Source organism: Gadus chalcogrammus, chromosome 14 (genome assembly GCF_026213295.1).
Source record: "Gadus chalcogrammus isolate NIFS_2021 chromosome 14, NIFS_Gcha_1.0, whole genome shotgun sequence".
Lineage (NCBI taxonomy): Eukaryota > Metazoa > Chordata > Actinopteri > Gadiformes > Gadidae > Gadus > Gadus chalcogrammus.
The window spans coordinates 27,107,928-27,125,568 of record NC_079425.1 but is presented as its reverse complement, the minus strand read 5'-3'; the positions used below and the strand labels follow the sequence as shown (position 1 = coordinate 27,125,568).

The 17,641-nt window shown below is 49.3% G+C and overlaps 2 protein-coding genes across 6 annotated transcripts in view; both read left to right on the top strand.

The window, feature by feature from the left end:
• The window catches only part of zgc:123258 (uncharacterized protein LOC641502 homolog), a 37,711-nt gene extending 33,166 nt beyond the window's left edge, over positions 1 to 4,545 (top strand). The window contains exons 12-17 of one of the 3 annotated variants that reach the window (XM_056607203.1): positions 1,149 to 1,202; positions 1,459 to 1,558; positions 1,916 to 1,996; positions 2,220 to 2,380; positions 2,735 to 2,768; positions 4,072 to 4,545. In XM_056607203.1, the coding sequence (XP_056463178.1) occupies positions 1,149 to 1,202; positions 1,459 to 1,558; positions 1,916 to 1,996; positions 2,220 to 2,380; positions 2,735 to 2,768; positions 4,072 to 4,109 (468 nt within the window). In that variant the 3' untranslated portion in view covers positions 4,110 to 4,545. Of the gene's footprint in view, positions 1 to 1,148; positions 1,203 to 1,458; positions 1,559 to 1,915; positions 1,997 to 2,219; positions 2,381 to 2,731; positions 2,769 to 4,071 lie in introns of all 3 variants that reach the window. The other 2 variants (XM_056607202.1, XM_056607204.1) reach the window with 2 other exon arrangements.
• Positions 4,546 to 7,974: 3,429 nt separating this feature from the next.
• Positions 7,975 to 17,641, top strand: part of trpm7 (transient receptor potential cation channel, subfamily M, member 7) — a 45,005-nt gene continuing 35,338 nt past the window's right edge. For 2 of the 3 annotated variants that reach the window (XM_056607196.1, XM_056607197.1), the window contains exons 1-7: positions 7,975 to 8,130; positions 13,708 to 13,787; positions 14,669 to 14,707; positions 15,060 to 15,267; positions 15,876 to 16,089; positions 17,051 to 17,175; positions 17,277 to 17,448. In XM_056607196.1, coding sequence (XP_056463171.1) covers positions 8,128 to 8,130; positions 13,708 to 13,787; positions 14,669 to 14,707; positions 15,060 to 15,267; positions 15,876 to 16,089; positions 17,051 to 17,175; positions 17,277 to 17,448 — 841 coding nt within the window. In that variant the 5' untranslated portion in view covers positions 7,975 to 8,127. Of the gene's footprint in view, positions 8,131 to 12,733; positions 13,204 to 13,707; positions 13,788 to 14,668; positions 14,708 to 15,059; positions 15,268 to 15,875; positions 16,090 to 17,050; positions 17,176 to 17,276; positions 17,449 to 17,641 lie in introns of those variants that run through there. The other variant, XM_056607198.1, reaches the window with a different exon arrangement.

Below are 17,641 nucleotides of genomic sequence, written 5' to 3'. Positions count from 1 at the left end.
CCTAAATGCCAGTCCACTCGGTTCCACACGGCCAAATTCCTTGTAATGTTGATCGCCATCATCATCATCATCATCATCATCATCGTCTGGCTGTGGAATGTTCCTCCGCTTGCAAAGGTTGTGTAGAATGGCACATACAGTGATTACTGTGCTTGCCCTCTCTGGGGTGAGGCGTATTTCGCCGTGGAGGACGTGAAACCGACGTTTCATCTGCCCAATTCCTCTCTCAACAACATTTCGTGTATGTTTGTGTGCTCGCAAAGAGCCAATACGATGTGTTTTACGCATAGGACTAAGCGTAATCTGCGTAATCACTTACATGTTACACTTTAACTGTGCTCCCGGTTGTGGATTAAGGTAGGGTGTCTAGAGCCACGTCTTGCATGGATAGTCACTCACCGAGCAAGTGACACCCAACTCCTACATCTCAAAAAGCTGCCTCAGACCGCTCACCATTAAAATGCGCGAATCATGGGTAGCTGAAGATCCAGGCCACTTTGCAACAACATCCAGTAGGCTATGTTAAAATTTGCATCAAAAACAACCTGCGTGTTGATGGAATGCACTTTCTTCCTATTGACGAACACGTCCTCGTCTTTTGATGGCGCAATTATTTTTATTTTTTATAAGTTATATATCTTTTTTTATAACTTATAATTTTTATAACATTTTATTTCGGGACTAATCGGATTATTCCTGTTAGTCGGGGATGTTATTGCATCGCGCATTAACTCCACAATAAGTTGAATACCCTAACATTTCGTCTCGCAGGCATTTTAAGATTCTTTGTGAATAGGTCTTACTGAGTTAGGAGTCCTCTTGAGGACTTTTAAGCTCTCCTAGACTTAGGTGCTACTTTTAGTCCTAAAATACTTTGTGAATTGCTCTTAGTGAAAAAAGTTAGGAGTCCTAAATTTAAGAGTGACACGCCCATTATTTTTAGGAGTTACTCCTAAATTCGCCAGTTAGGACCTACTTTTAGCCCTAAGATCCTTTGTGAATACGGCCCCTGGTCGGGTGGGATTCCCTTGGGAATGACTGGAACGGCCTTCCAGTTGAGCTGAGAGGCCCTGATGTTGTTGTTGTTGTTGTTGTATGGCTCCCTGAGGGGAGGCTCACTAACCGTGTGTTGGGTGCCTCCGACATAGGCACAAGGCAACGTGGTGACGATCCCTGCTGTGCCCCAGCCGCCCTCAGAGAAGGTAAGGCCCTAATACACACACACGCACACGCGCACACACACACACACACACACACACACACACACACACACACACACACACACAATCAACTTGCATAGCCTTCCACCGATCTCTCTCTTATCTTCAGCTAAAGAATAACTTTAAGTCTGTAAGAGTGGAAACACTCTGAAGTGGGGAGGAGAAATGGAACATATTTGTCCATCCCTGTGTTTCCTTTTCTGTCTCCCTGAACCCAAACGTCTCCGTCTCTCCCCAGCTCCCAGTGGTAATGCGACTTCCCCGCTTCAGTGCGGTGGCCCAGAACCTGTGCAAGATGCAGTTCTCCATCCTCGGATACGGAGACATCATCATCCCAGGTACCCCTCCCAGGACCTCGTGGTGGGGACTGTTTGGGTTATGTTTGGGTAGGATTTAAGCCCCAGTCAAACTGTAAAGAACGACCTTCTGCTCAGTAACTCTATGTGGAGATGAGGCGGACATGTGGCCGCCTGGTGGGTTCTGAATGGTTTGAGCGTTCTCCATGTTTCTAATAATTGGTTCCTCACTGTCACTCATTAACAAGGGGGTTAGTCCACATGCTGGGGGGTTAATTATTCATCACTCAGCGTGTGACGTGAGTGAACAGGCCACAACAGCAACAGTAAATGTTCATTCTTCAGAGCATTTGATATGTTGCTCACAGTCGGAAGAGAACACTGCTTCTTGTGCGATAGGTCTGCTGGTGGCCTACTGCAGCCGCTTTGATGTGTGGGTCAACAGCTCCAGGAAGATCTACCTGGTCAGCTGCTGCATAGGTAATACACCAAATCACAGAATTACCCTAACCCCAACCTCAGATCCTCAAACCCTGCTGAACTATGGGGATAAACAATGGATAGGAATAACCGAGACCATCCCTCCACTGTGTGTGTGTGTGTGTGTGTGTGTGTGTGTGTGTGTGTGTGTGTGTGTGTGTGTGTGTGTGTGTGTGTGTGTGTGTGTGTGTGTGTGTGTGTGTGTGTGTGTGTGTGTGTGTAGCCTACACGCTGGGCATGGTGGTGACGTTCGCGGTGATGCTGCTGATGGAGTCGGGGCAGCCGGCGCTCCTCTACCTGGTGCCATTCACCCTGCTCTCCTCCGCCGCCGTGGCCGCCCGCCGCGGGGAGATGAAGCACTTCTGGACAGGAAGCGTGTACCAGGTGAGGCCTGGAGGGCAGGGGCATCCCGGGGTCAGGGGTCAGGGGCGTCTGGAGGTCAGGACAGGGTACAAGGAGAGGGGTCAGACCTCCTCCCCCATCCCAGACACTCTCCCCCCAGCCCCCCCCCCCCCCCCGTCCCAGAGTGCCTGGAGTATCTGCAGGGTGTGAACCCGTCTGATACGTCTCATCTTCATCTTGCGGGTTGTGTGTGTGAAAGGAGAACTAGTGATGTTGTTGGTCGTGGTTTCTCCGGGGTCACCCTGTGCATGTGTGGACGGCCTGTCAGACAAGCTAGGCAGGATGTCTCCATGTGTGTGAGAGAGATGAACTCTGACCCCACTTCATCTCCAGCAGGTGTTGGACTCATCCAGGGAGCCTTTGCTGCCAGGTGTGCTATCTCCTAGCTGTTAGCTCCTAGCTCTGCTCCCATCCTCTCCTCTGAGTTTAACCCTTTGATTTGATGTTTACTTCTTTTCCCCTGTCCTCTTTTGTTAACAAACGTTTTGTTAACCAACCGAATCCCAGGGCCTGTTCCCAAAAAAACGACACATTCATATTTTAATTCAATTCAACTAAATGCAATGTTCATTATTTTCGTTAATTCCTAATGCACCACCGTCATTCTCTCTGCATGGCATTAATTGACCACTAGGTGTCGTCAGATCATTGAAAATATTGAGACGCTAGTTATTAATAAATCTACTTGGATTTGCGAAACGCCAGCAGATTTTGAAAATACACAACTCAAATGGTCCTACCCCCTCTCCTTCAACGCTGACTCTGACTCCACCCATTCCAAGTACATGGACGGCAATCATGCACAAGCGAACACAGAAGCGCGAGAGCGAGCCATTAGCTAGTTAGCTAGCTCCAGTAGCTACCGTAGGCATGACCGTAGGACAACAAACAGAAGCTTGCTCTGGGTCACGAGCTTTGAGTACGTGCACGAAGGGGTCGCGCGGGGGAGGGGGAGTGCAGTACGACCGTTTGATTGACGTACTTACTGTCCAATGCCACTCGGTGGGTCAGGAAATCATTGGCGTTTTTCGAGCCCTGCCCGTTCCACAGATGATTGACTTGTTTAATTTTCATGTCAGTACTTCTAACTCAGTGGCTGTAAGTGGGTTATGATAAGGATTTCAAGTAATTTTGCAAAAATGGCCAAAAAAGATATATACCCAGACCCAACCTTTAACTTTATTAGGCTCAATTAATTGCGAATACATAATACATTTTGATGACCAAAATGACATTCCACACGTATCACTATAACGCTTTAATAAATGCTTTTTGAATGTAACTTAAAACAGACTACTGTCAGTGCAAGTTTGCTTTTAAAGCCAAGTGGACTTCGGAGCACCTACCTCGGATGAGCACCAGGGAACTTAAACTCTCATTGTGTGCAGTCTCTGAATCTCCCTCTTGTGGCCCGTACCCTCCCGTCTCTCATGTTTCTTTCTAACCATAACGTGCCCTGCCTCTCCGTTGTGGTCTGCTGTAACCTCTGGCATGCCTCTGCTTGAAGCTGTCCTGGGTGACAGTCGTGGAATGGACTTTGCATCCGTGTCTAAGTGTACTGTCGTGTGGTAGACCTGTAAGGCTGCATGGCGTTATAAACGCAGATCCTCTGTGTCGTTACATGTCCACTGAGCGGTAGAGTGAACGTTCTTCTGCTCTGTTCTGCTCCTCAGAGGGAAGACCTTGGCGCTCCGTAGGAGACGCATGCTGATGTCCCTGACGGCGCCACCCTCCAAGGGCTCAACTGCTATTTTTTCCCTATTTTTTTTTAAGATCCGTAATTTTTATAAATCATAACAGAAATTGTCTATTCCAGGGGGAGATGCTTTCACGCACAGTTTGACTTTTGTTGAGGAGTCTTGGTTGCTTTAATCCTAGCGGATCCAAAGAGCGATGCTGATTATGTCGATTATACAGAACAATGTCTATAATGTTGGGAGTACGAGGGTTTCTGGATGCTGCCAAGGGGACAGTCCATACTGGGAAGCACCTTATCCGATCCGTGCTGAAGGACGGTGGCCTGCCTGGGACAGGGGGGTAACGCGGAGCCAGAGGATGATCACCTTTAGTGTAATTTTGTTAAGCTACCACACAGGTGAATTTTTTTTCTTTGCCTTATTTGAAATAAAGTGTTTATATTTCACAAACCGCAGTCCTTCATTCTTTACCAAAACACTGCTGTCGACATCGCAGTGCTTATGCAGGATCAGCTCCAGCAGGCCCAGTCTCCTCCCTAGGCTCTGAGGCCTTGTGTCGTTGATTCTCGTCCCAAAGCCGAGGCAGAGGGCCGCCCCCAGCTGGTCGGCCTACTGGGGCTTCAGCGAGGTCCCTTCGGTGGAAATCATGAAGGACAATGGAACAAAACACTTGAGAAAAAGCCAGCTTTCTGCAAGTGGGGCGATGTACCAACGGACCTTGTTGCCCTCAGCCCCTCTTGTGATAAGATAAGATACAACTTTATTAATCCCCCGTAGGAGAAATTTGTTTGTTGCAGAACAGCCCAGCAGCAGTGGAAGGACACAGGATAAAATAACAATGTAATAAATACAATAAATACAAAGTGCTAATGCATAAGTAGACGCTTATAGTTAAAATAGGGACAAAAACAAGACAAACAGAACCAACATCAAGATGGGTGATGCATATACACATATATACGCATACCTAAACACACACACATGCATATGCAAACACATAGACATACACAAACACAATCATCATCAGGCACTGTTGAACAGCCTAATGGCTGCCGGCACAAAGGAGCACCTGAAGCGCTCTGTCTTGCACCTGGGGAACATCAACCTGTGGCTGAAGGTGCTCCCCATCAGCCACAGCTCAGCATGGAGGGGATGGGAGGGGTTACCCATGATGGACTTGAATTTGTCCCTCATCCTCCTCTCCACCACCACCTCCAGACTGTCCAGCTCAAATCCCACAACAGAGCTGGCTTTCCTAACCAGCTTGTTGAGTCGGTTTGACTCCCCAGCCTTGATGCCTCCTCCCAGGCACGCCCCAGCAAAGAACAGCGTGCTGCTACCACAGACAGATAAAATGTCCTTAGCAGCGTGCCACACACGTCAAACGACCTGAGCCTCCTGAGCAGGGCCGGCCCGAGGCATAAGCGATACAAGCGGGCGCTTGGGGCCTCCTGACCGCCAGGGGGCCCCCTATCGGAAAAAAAAAATTATAATTAAAAATAATAATAATAATAATAATATTAAATAACTTAAACAAGTGACCTGATTGAATGAAATAAAGAATACATCTATACAAGAAAATTCTGATTTTACGATCAATATATCTGCCAGTGTTCGAGTCATGCATATCAACTGCGTGCTCAATCTGCTGACAGATAATTCGCGGTCATAGACAGACACTGCATAATACTCAAGGTTAAGTTGGAAGGGACATATATAAGCATGTCATCTAAAAGGACGTATTTCTACGATCACAAACATATCTATTTAATATGTTTGTGATCGTTTGTTTGGAATACAGAGGCACTATCATTATTTATTTTTTATTTTTTAATGTTATTTTTGATAATATTAATGTTTGTGTATTTTGATTTCAGTTTAAGATTGCACATTTACAAATCTGTTGAAAGATCTGTTTATTAAACTGATACTTTAAAAAAAATACAAATGCTGTTGTATTTAATTATTTTACAATTTAACTTCAGTAAACCACACTTGATGCTTCACTTTGAATATGAAAGTTTAAAATAAATCTGTGATCTAAGTGCCCTCTAAGGTTAAAAGGTGACTGTTTTGGTGTAAATAACGACTATAATAATACAGGGGTCTATCAAGGGACAAAAGTCTAGAATATTTTTGGCATGAGAGCAACTGAATGAGCCTTCCAGGCCCAAGAGGTCAAGGGGCACTGAAGCCCAAGCCCAAGTCACCATCTCAATAAGTCAAAAAGCAAAATGCTATGAATATGCTTAAATTTAGGTATTTCCCTTCTCCAGCTGGCCATATAAAAAATACAGGAAATCACATCTACGTAATTCAGTATTAATACAATTGATAATGTCAATTAATTCATTGTCAAATCATTGTAGTGTGACATTTTTGTCAATAATCGTCGAGCGCAAATGACTCCGCTAGGTGGGAGGGGGGGCCCCAATATCAAATTCTGCTTAGGGCCCCCGAAAGGCTTGGGCCGGCCCTGCTCCTGAGGAAGAAGAGTCTGCTCTGACTCTTCCGATAGAGGGCCTCTGTGTTGTCAGACCAGTCCAGTTTATTGTTGATGTGTACTCCAAGGAACTTATACGAATCAACTGTCTCAATTTCAACCCCCTGGATGGTAATAGGGGTTGGGGGCTTCCTCTTCCGGCGGAAGTCCACCACCAGCTCCTTGGTCTTGCCGATGTTGAGTTGGAGGTGGTTCTCCTCAGACCATCTGACGAAGTCCTCCACCACACCTCTGTACTCGTCCTCCCTGTCCTCACTGATGCAGCCCACGATGGAGGAGTCATCTGAGAATTTCTGGAGATGGCAGGTTCCAGAGTTGAAGCTGAAGTCAGAGGTGTAGATGGTAAAGAGAAAGGGTGAAATTACTGTTCCTTGGGGTGCTCCAGTGTTGCTCATCACCACATCTGACAGGCTGCTCTGCAGCCGCACGTACTGTGGCCTGCTGAAAAGGTAGTCACTAATCCAGGCCACCATGTCGGGGTGTACCTGCATTGCTGAGAGCTTCTTCTCAAGCAGGGGAGGCTGGATGGTATTAAACGCACTGGAGAGGTTGAAGAACATGACTCTCACTGAGCTCCCCGGCTTCTCCAGGTGTGAGTAAGCCCTGGGCAGCAGGTAAATTATGGCGTCGTCCACGCTGAGTTGGGCCTGGTACGCGAACTGTAGTGGGTCCATGGAGTCACACTTCTGGGGCCTGAGGTGCTGTAGAACCAGTCTTTCGAAGGTCTTCATGATGTGCGAGATCAGCACCACTGGCCTGTAGTCGTTGGGAGAGCTAGGACGAGCTATCTTAGGCACCGGAACAATGCAGGAGGTCTTCCACAACTGGGGCACCTTCTTTAGCCTCAGGGAGAGGTTGAAGAGGTGTTGGAACACTCCAGCAAGCTGTCCGGCACACGCTTTAAGCACCTTGGGATTGATGTTGTCCGGACCCATTGCCTTATTCCTCTGGGGTTGGATAGCTCCCGCCTCACCTGGCCTGATGTAATGAAAAGACTGGTAGCAAGGGGGAAAGGGAGGGGGGGAGAGAGGGAAGGTGACAGGGTTGGGGGTAGAGTTGGTGGAGGAGGGGGGCACAGACTGACTCGCTGAGCTCACTGGGGCAGGGGTTGAGTCGAACCTATTGAAGAATAGGTTCAGCTCATTAGCGAATCAAGATGGATTCTTCATTCTGTATTCTAGGGATACAGTTCACCCCAGACCTGCATCACGGGGTGTTTTGATCTGTTACAAACTAGCAACAGGTGAGGTACCTGAGCTCCACCTGCACCACGTGAACGGCTCCGGCCGACTCAGGCAGACTGTGAGGCTGCGTGACGTCACGTGGCGTGTCGTCACGCGGATCCGCGTCACGACGCGTCAGTCCGGAGTCGCACAATTATGAAGCAGCAGCCTCTCATCGGAGCGGCAGCCCAGGCGGATTCCTCCAGCGTTGTTCACCGGGCTTTCATTCCAGGGCTCACGGAGACCCGCGCCACTAGATGGGTCAGAGCCGCGGCGCAGCGCACCTGAGTCTCACCGGAGGAGAGGATGGTAGGTTGCGGAGTCGGTCTGAAATGTGGTGCTTTAACGGCTCAGGACGGCGATGACCGCCGGTTGGAGTGGCGGGTCGACCTGCGTGCTGCAACGGCGGAGTCCGTTCCGTGGTCCGGGACACGGAGCGGCTCCGCGGTCCGGGACCCGAGCCATGGGAGGCCTCTTGTCCGCGGGGTTATGCCTCCAGGGTCGGCGTGCTGTGTGTCGCATGTCGGGGAGCCTCGGCTCCGGGTCCGTGGACCAGAGCAGACTGTGGTAACGGGGCTAGCTGGTAGCGAGCTAACCGCTAATGCTAAGATCTCCACTACTGCCGCTCACAGCCACGCTGGGCTGGTAGGCTGGTAGGCTATTCTACTACTATAGTAACAGTACTATATAACACTATGACCCTACGTACTGTTATAGTGTTGTGGTAGGCTATTACATTATGACCCTACGTACTGTTATAATGTTGTTGTAGGCTATTGCACTGTCCCTACCTACTGTTATAGTGATGTGTTGTTAGGCTATTCCACTATGACCCTACATTATGTTATAGTGTTGTGTTGGTAGGCTATTACGCTTTGTCCCTACATACTGTTATAGTGTTGTGGTAGGCTATTACACTATGCCACTACATACTGTTATAGTGGTGTGGAAGGCTATTCCACTATGTCCCTGTATACTGTAAGTTATAGTGTTGTGGAAGGCTATTCCACTATGACCCTACTTACTGTTATAGTGTTGTGGAAGGCTATTCCACTATGTCCCTACGTACTGTTATATTGTGGTTTTTGTAGGCTAGATGTGTTGGTAGGCTATTCCACAGACCTGTCCACCTTCCTTGAAAGTAGCTTATTCTATTGAAATGTGTGTTTTCAGTGGTATGAATAGCCTAGTGTTAGATACTATATATCACCTTAGTGTGTGTGTGTGTGTGTGTGTGTGTGTGTGTGTGTGTGTGTGTGTGTGTGTGTGTGTGTGTGGACTTGCAGAGTATTGGTTCAAATCCAATGCATAACGGCACGTGTGTTTGGTGTTTGAAATTGTTTCACCATGTTCTCAAACCTTTCCACCTCTGTGTCAATGTGTGTTCAGTTGTACCTCTCAGAACGAGTGTTATTGTGTAGAGTGCTTTGAAGTCTTGAGGACCTGTGTTCTCCTCTGCTCGTGTGATGTGAAGTGTTGTGTACACTCACACGACTTATGACGACCTGCGAGGTGATGAACCACGCTCACACGCTGTGTTCCGGGAACACGGTATGTGCCTTATCCAGCTGACCCTCTCAATGGGCCCCGGGCCTCAGTAGGAAGCAGGCCTACTTCCCCCGGTCTGAACCAGTCACATGCCCTGGCTTTAGCTTACCCTGCGTAACGGGGGTTGGTTCAGGCCCTCGGCGGCACAGAGCTCCTGGGGCAGATAGAGGGATATCTACACAGGTTACGTAACCGGCACTTTTATTATTACCTGGAAGAGGTTGACTTGGTTTGTCATTGTGTACTACTGTGTATATGACGCTAGTGAATTACAGCATGTTGTTCTGTCCCATGAAAGTGTTTATTTTGCTAGCTGGTTGGGTTATTACATGGTTATTTCCCGTGTCTCTCGGAGTGTAGGTGGACATGTTGTGACCTCGTGGTCCGGTCTAGACGGGCTACCTCACTCACCATGCGGGTCTGTGGAAAATGTTTCTGGTGTTTAGATTTCTCTCCTCTGCTCCCATTGATAGACATCACTGTGGAGTCAGAATGGTTCACTCTCTTAAAGTGAACTAGAATAAAAGTAGGAATATTCTTGAATATCAATCATTTATACCCTTAGCTCTTTGCAAAGTGTTCCCATCAACATGTGGACTGATTTTAGGTCCTCACCCCTCCACAATTCACAAAGTGTCCTGGTGGAGTCCTCATGATGTGGTCTGGTCCGGTCCGGTTTGACAGGGGAGAGAGTCTCGGTCTGTTGACTTTATGAATGGAGCGTTGGTGTAGTCCTGTAGGTCCATCAGGGGAAAACCCACCCAGCCAGACCCCCTGCAGTGCCCCCTGTGGACGCAGGAGAGAGCGCGGGACAGCACACTACTCTTATCTTTCAGACCAAGGTTCACTGGTCATTTTTAAATGTTAGCAGTTTTTTGCTATCTAGTTGAACCTTTTTGAAAGCAATATTAAGGTGGCAGGTTCACTGCCCCCCCTCTCACATCTTCTCCGTAGGCGTAGCCTTGGCTCTCACATCTTCTCCTGCTCTTTAGGGGTAGCCTTCCCTCTCACATCTTCTCCTGCTCTTTAGGGGTTGGTCCAGACCCTCCTCCCTGTGACTAGCAGATGCTGAAGGCATCATTGTTTCCTGCAGTCTAGAGGACTGGGTTCTGAAGACCCTGGGGTTATAGGACCTGAGGCCAGGACCACCGTCACATGTCTGTACATCAGCGCAGGCGGACTGGGAGCACGTCAGCCCCGTGACGAGCCTGCCTCCCGTCGGCCTCAGGGCCTCAGCAGACCTCTACTGTCTGGGCCTCATGCTGAGACACAGTGACCTGTTTGAACTAGGATGAATGGAGGAGCAATGGCACTCTTGTTGTCGTTTCATAGCAGTTATTACTGAGATATCGTTAATATGAGTTGCTCAACATGCGAGGGGTATGGATGGTCATTTCATAGGATTTTTATAGCAACGGTTGGTTCTCATCCGCTGTATTAAGAACATTTAATGGTTGATTTATTCTGGGCATTAATTTAAGGAAGCACGTGACGCATCAACATAAGTCACCTGCTCTTTAGATCAGTCCTGAGATCTTCTGCCGCTCTCTTCCTACAGTACAAGAGGCTCTTTATACCTTTGTGTTGGGGGGATACTCCAACCCAGAGTCCTTTCAGAGCCAGCCCTGATACCTGGTTCAAGTAGGTGCATTCCTAGCAAGGCACCAAATACAGGCATTCCAGAACAACTTTCTATTCGTCCGTTTTTACAAACCTACATACCCGAATAACTGGCTGGGCAGACCTGCATGGCTTCTCTCTCCTAGGCCTGCTGCATGCTGGGCGCATAGCACTATAGTACAATCGTACTATAGCGCTATAGTGCCCACGTCCACCATTTAAATACGTCTTGAAATGGTATTAATAAAACCATTAAAAGTACATTTTACTATTAAGAAATATCTGAATTAATAAATTCATAATTATTAATATTAATTGATGTATAAATATTTTTCTATTGTTTGCATTCTAAAAGCTAGAGTATAAATCCGATTTTGAGGTTGGTTTCAACATTGTGTTTTGACGGAAATGATACTTGATTTCATGACTAATACGTTTGTTAACTTTGATATTCCGCACAAGGTGCTAGTCGTGGAGTAGGGAGTGAGTGGAAGGCTCTTTTTGTTCAACACAAACCACACCAACGCTCTTACTCCATCACCTTCACTTCATCTCCGCTGTCCTGTCACATCGGCCACTCCGTCACACGGAGGTCAACACACCTGAGCTGACTCAGAATTCAAGTCTTCAATGTTGTCTTATTATTAATGTGAATCGACTTTTGGAACTTTCAACCCTTTGTGCCGTTCACAATGTCAACATGCCTTAAACATTTAATTATTAACGTTGTCGTTGAGTAGCAGATTAAAGTCTATAGTACTCTTGTACATCAGAGGGAATCATGGGATGTTTGGTTTCTGAGAGGACTCAAGAGAGTTGTAGAACTGTGGTCCTGAAACCTCGTATATCCAGCGAGACACTGAAGCAGCAGACAAAAGACCCACGTCAAACACAAGACCAATGTCAGCTGTGGAAAGTTTTGAGGAGAAAAGGAAGTGTGTGTGTGTGTGTGTGTGTGTGTGTGTGTGTGTGTGTGTGTGTGTGTGTGTGTGTGTGTGTGTGTGTGTGTGTGTGTGTGTGTGTGTGTGTGTGTGTGTGTGTGTGTGTGTGTGTGTGTGTGTGTGTGTGTGTGTGTGGACCCCAGAGACGGCGTGGTCAGGCTCCTGGGACCCTCGGGCCGAGGCATGCAGCAGTGCACTGGGCTGTAAACAATGAGGGTCAATCAGGGAAGCGTTCTCCAGGAGAGGTGTGCGGCTGACTTCCTACAGGAACCCTCCGCTCATAAAGCCTTTCGAGGCGGGAATTGGGGAGGGAAGTGAGAAGAGAGGAAGGGAGAGTGAACATGTGAGTGTGTGTGTTTTTGGCAGGAGTTCTAAAGTCCTTAACTCTATTGTTGCCTGACATTCTCAGGTACCATGGTTACTGCTGAGCACAGCCCCAGTGTAAAAGGCCTGTGTGAAGCTCCACTTTGACCCAATGTTGTACTGGAGGAGCCCTGATCCGAGCTGCAGTAACGTGGGCTCCTGTTGGGCCAAGCAGTTAGTTCGCTGAAACCGAGAAAGACTTCCATAGTGAAGCTTTATTATCAGCTTGATGGAGGAGTGTGTTTGTGACCACAGTAACAAGGGGTGTGTGTGTGTGTGTGTGTGTGTGTGTGTGTGTGTGTGTGTGTGTGTGTGTGTGTGTGTGTGTGTGTGTGTGTGTGTGTGTGTGTGTGTGTGTGTGTGTGTGTGTGTGTGTGTGTGTGTGTGTGTGTGTGTGTGTGGTATATATCATTGAGGTCTCTGCCCTTCCACTAATCCTCTACCCGCCCTACCCCCCTCTGTTTTTGTTCCTGAATCCAGTATAATATCCAGGTTGTCCCAGACACATTCATCAGGCCCCTCGGTAGCTTCTTACAGATTAACAGCCAGGGAGTCAGGAGCCGACACGCTAACCTCGCACTCATCGCTCAGCCTCTAACTAAAGCCGCTTCTGAACCCAGCCGCTGCGGAGCTCACTCAGACCTGCGCTGAAGCTGTTCAGGAGGACCTACAATCGCAGCGGGACCCAGCAGGCAGAGAACACTAGGGGTGTAGCGGCGGGGTGTAACGACGGGGTCTTGTCGTGAAGAGCCAGCGTGTCGGAGGCTGTGGTGACGGTGGTCTTGTTGGGTAGATCTAACGTGTCGCTGAGGCTGTGGTGACGGTGGTTTTGTCCGGGCACTGCTGGCCGGTCCCGGTTATGTTCCTGTACAAAGCCCTTAAACACAGAGATGAAGAGGAGGACGCCGAGGTAACTGGAGGCTGGCCCTCGCCGAGGGGCCGCGGTCATGCGGTCGCCGCCCTAACGCCGTCTTGACCGGCCCGCAGCGCGACTGCGCTCAGACGCTCCGTGGGCCTTCGGCAGGCTTAGCCGAGTTGTGTACGGAGGTATTTGCAGCAGGAGGGGGACTTGCTGTTCTAAACGGCAGATTTCTTCCATCGCGCTGCGGCGGGACTAAGCCCCTCCCAGCGGAGTTTTCCTGGAGAACTGGGTCGCGGTTCTCTCCAGTTGCCTAGCTGGAGGGGCGCCTTTAGGAGTTATGGGGCTAGTTGATTAGGCGGTGGTTTTGTGCAGGATAAGCTGCTCTGCTCTCAGCAGGGACCTGGTTTCTGGGTAGTTGTGCTATGTATGGTTTTTTACATGACGTTCAATGATTGTCACCAAGATCTTTGTTTAAACAAATGTCTCAGAAATGTCTTTTGTTCCATTAGGTTCTTCACCCGTTGATGTATTTCCTCTCTTCTCCCTCTGCAGTCCCAGAAACCCTGGATAGAAAGCACTTTCACCAAGAGGGAATGTGTGTACATCCTGCCAGTATCCAAAGACCCCCACAGGTGTGTGTTCTGCGCCCCCAGGGCGGCCCACCAAGGCTGGGCCTGTAATTGTACGGTGTGTGCGGAGGTAAGCCGGGCCTAACCACAGCTCTGCAAGGGGTGGTTGAGGCAGGCCCTCATGAGCTCCCTGTTTATGGCTCCACTGTCATTAATGACTCTGCTGAATCACTCTCCTCTCCAGTACCTTCTGCTTCATGTCGCTTATCTTTGTTTCAAACACAAAGATGTATCATTATTTTCTATTCAGCCATTTTTCCATCACCACAAACACCCTTGTGCTTTAGTCACTGTTTATAGAAGTTCCCTATAAGGAAAATAATAGTGTGTGTATTTCTGTAAAGAGAAGTACGGCCCACTCAACATGTCATCATGTTACCCATATGTCAACAAGACGCTGTTGGACAGGAGTGCTCTTGTTGTGCAAGATTCCTGAATTCCCAGAGGACCTAAGATGATTAAAGTGTCCAGATCCTGCGAAAGATTGTCGCTCTGCAATTGGTTACATTTTCACCAATGCCCCGGCCCCACTTCCTCTCGCCAACGGTCTGCTGTTGGCCTTTTGTTTTTTTTCTGATCAATAATTTGCCGGCGCGGTTTACTGCATCAGCTATTGGCAGCTCCCGGTAGATGATCCAGAGGGGATGGGGAAGGCTACGTCTGTCCGTAGGACGACAGCGGGACCATGCTGGTCACTTCAGCCAGCAGCCTGACCTCTGGCCCCCCAGAATACAGATAACCTCCCCCAAAGCATCTAACCAGTCACCGTTCCCCCCGGCATTGAAGCATTGGCCCATCCATGTTGGCGTTGGGTCTGTCAAACATTGACCGTATCTGTGATTGAACCACAGCTAAAGCTGCTGCTGTCTCCTCTGTCCCTCCAGATGCCTGCCAGGATGCAAGATCTGCCAGCAGCTGGTGCGGTGAGTGTAGCTGCTCCGCCGGACTCCTGCAGACACCAGTCAGGCCTTGGTAGCCTGACGACCAGTTGATCAGGGGCCCGGAAGGTCCTTCATCAGGGTACCCTGTCGGAGGACAGGGCACCCTGATGGAGGACAGGGCACCCTGATTGAGGAGAGGGTACCCCTCAGGCTTCCATCGGAGGTCCGAGAGTCCACCAGATACCTTCTTTTTTGTATTCGTTTTCACAGCTGTACCTTACTTTATAAACTTTATTATATTACATTGTTACACGTCTGTGCTCTCCTCAGGAGGTCCGGTGTGTGTCTGTAGTCTCCTCAGGAGGTGCTGTGTGTTAACGTGTGCTCTCCTCAGGTGCTGCTGCGGCCGCCTGGTCCGGCAGCATGCCGGCTTCCCCGCCAGCCTGGCCGTCCGCTACTCGGACGGGCGGCTGGGTGACGACCCAGACCGCAGCGCGGGGGAGCCCCAGGAGTGGGCGGTGGACCGGCACACAGAGGAGAGCCCAACCGACGCCTACGGGGTCGTCAACTTCCAGGGGGGCTCCCACTCCTACAGGGCCAAGGTGAGGGGCTGGTCCTGGGGTTCAGAGCTCAGAGGGGCTGTACCGGCCAACACGGTGAAGAGGCAGAGTTGTACTGCAGGCTTACCAGGTAGCATGGGCATATCCACCATGAGGACATGAAGCTGACTGGAAGCACCTGGTCCTGGTTGGCTCTTTGTCCTCCATCGGGGAGATCCAGACCTTGTTTGGAAATGGAGGGGACTCAGAATACACTTTCTTTTATTATTTTTAAGAAGTGGCTTTTAGTATGAATTGTATGAAGATACTGATGGCTAATGTTAATGTTGTTGGTCAATGTTAGAAACCTACTTCAGTACATGCTGTTGTTGTGGTTCAATGTTAAAAACCTACTTCAGTACATGTTGTTGTTGTGGTTCAATGTTAAAAACCTACTTCAGTACATGTTGTTGTTCAATGTTAGAAACCTACTTCAGTACATGACGTTTGTGTTGTTGTTAAATGTTAGAAACCTACTTCGGTACATGTTGTTGTTAAAAACCTACTTCAGTACATGTTGTTGTTGCTGTTGGAAACCTACTTCAGTACATTTTGCGTTGTTGTTGTTACCATGTGCCCTCTATCCTGCTGACGTCCGTGTGTCCCCCCAGTACGTGCGTCTGTCCCACGACTCGCCCCCGGAGCACGTCCTGCGCCTCATGCTGAGGGAGTGGCAGATGGAGCTGCCGAAGATCCTCATCTCGGTCCACGGGGGCATCCAGAACTTCGAGCTGCACCCGCGCATCAAGCAGGTGGTGGGGAAGGGGCTGATCAAGGCGGCCGTCACCACCGGGGCCTGGATCCTAACCGGGGGGGTCAACACGGGTAGGAACAAACGGCTGTCCCACATCCTTCTGCTGCTGCTGCCTAGGTTAACCCCTATTCAGCCCTGCTAAGCTTACCTGCTAGGCTAACCGCTAGGCTATCACGCTAGGCTAACCCCTAGATAGCACCGCTAGGCTAACCCCCGGACAGCCCGGCTAGGCTAACCGCTAGGCTGACCCCCAGACAGCACCGCTAGGCTAACCCCCAGACAGATCACTGCGTGCTGCACGGTGTGGACAATAAAGATTGTGTTTTCAAACGGCGCCACGCCAGCGCCCTGCTGACGGAGGCAGGTGAGGAGTTAGAGGTTCGCGGAGGGGGTGTGTCCCGTCCAGGCGTGTCTGACGCGGCCCGGCCAACACGGCTCCTCGATCATAGTGTTTAAATCATTACTCACACGCCCCATTACATAGAGCCGGATTACTGCTGAGGCCCGCTGCCTCTCCCTCCACCGGGGATGGCTCAGATCAGAGAGGACACAGCAACATGCAGCGCTCATCTGATGGCTTCTAAACTATCGTGTCCCTCAAGGCACGCCTTCAAAGTTAAAGTACCAGAGGGTTGAGGCAGAACTCTATGAGAACATAACGTATAGCAGATGTTAACAATAACCATGGTATCAGATTGTTTGGGTCTTTCATTAGAACATATGAAGAACTTATTAGAGCATAATACCGGTCCAGTTGTAGTCCGTTCATGACAGCGGGTCCATTTGTAGTCCATTCATATGAATCATAACACCGGGTCCAGTTGTAGTCCATTCATAAGAATCATAACACCGGGTCCAGTTGTAGCCCATTCATAACACCGGGTCCAGTTGTAGTCCATTCATAATACTGGTCCAGTTGTAGTCCATTCATAAAACCGGGTCCAGTTGTAGACATTCATAATAATGGTCCAATTGTAGTCCATTCATAACACCTGGTCCATATGTAGTCCATAACATAGCTCCTCCATCTAGGTGTGGCGAAACACGTTGGCGATGCGCTGAAGGACCACTCCACCAGGTCCTCCAAGAAGATCTGCACTATCGGCATCGCTCCCTGGGGGGTGATCGAGAACCGGAACGACCTCATTGGAAGAGACGTAAGCAGTGGTGCCTTGGGACTGGTTCTGTGTGTGTTAATGTATGGTGAACAAGGATTAAGATGTGAGCTTCTAAAATCCTATGTGTTCTCTCCTCCCAGGTGATCGCTCCGTACCAGACGCTGCTGAACCCCCTCAGTAAGCTCAACGTCCTCAACAACTCCCACTCCCACTTCCTGCTGGTGGATGACGGGACGGTGGGGCGCTACGGGGCGGAGGTACAGCTGCGCCGGCAGCTGGAGAAACACATCAACCTGCAGAGGATCCACGCCCGTGAGTCTGGCTGGCTGTCAGTCTGCCTGTCTGTCTGTCTGTCTGTCTGTCTGTCTGTCTGTATCTGAGACGCTCTATCGGTCTCTTTATCTCCCTCTGTTTGTCTATGAGTCTCTCCCTCTGTTTGTCTGTGAGTCTCTCCTTCTGTCTCTCTGTCTGTGAGTCTCTCCCTCTGTTTGTCTGTGAGTCTCTC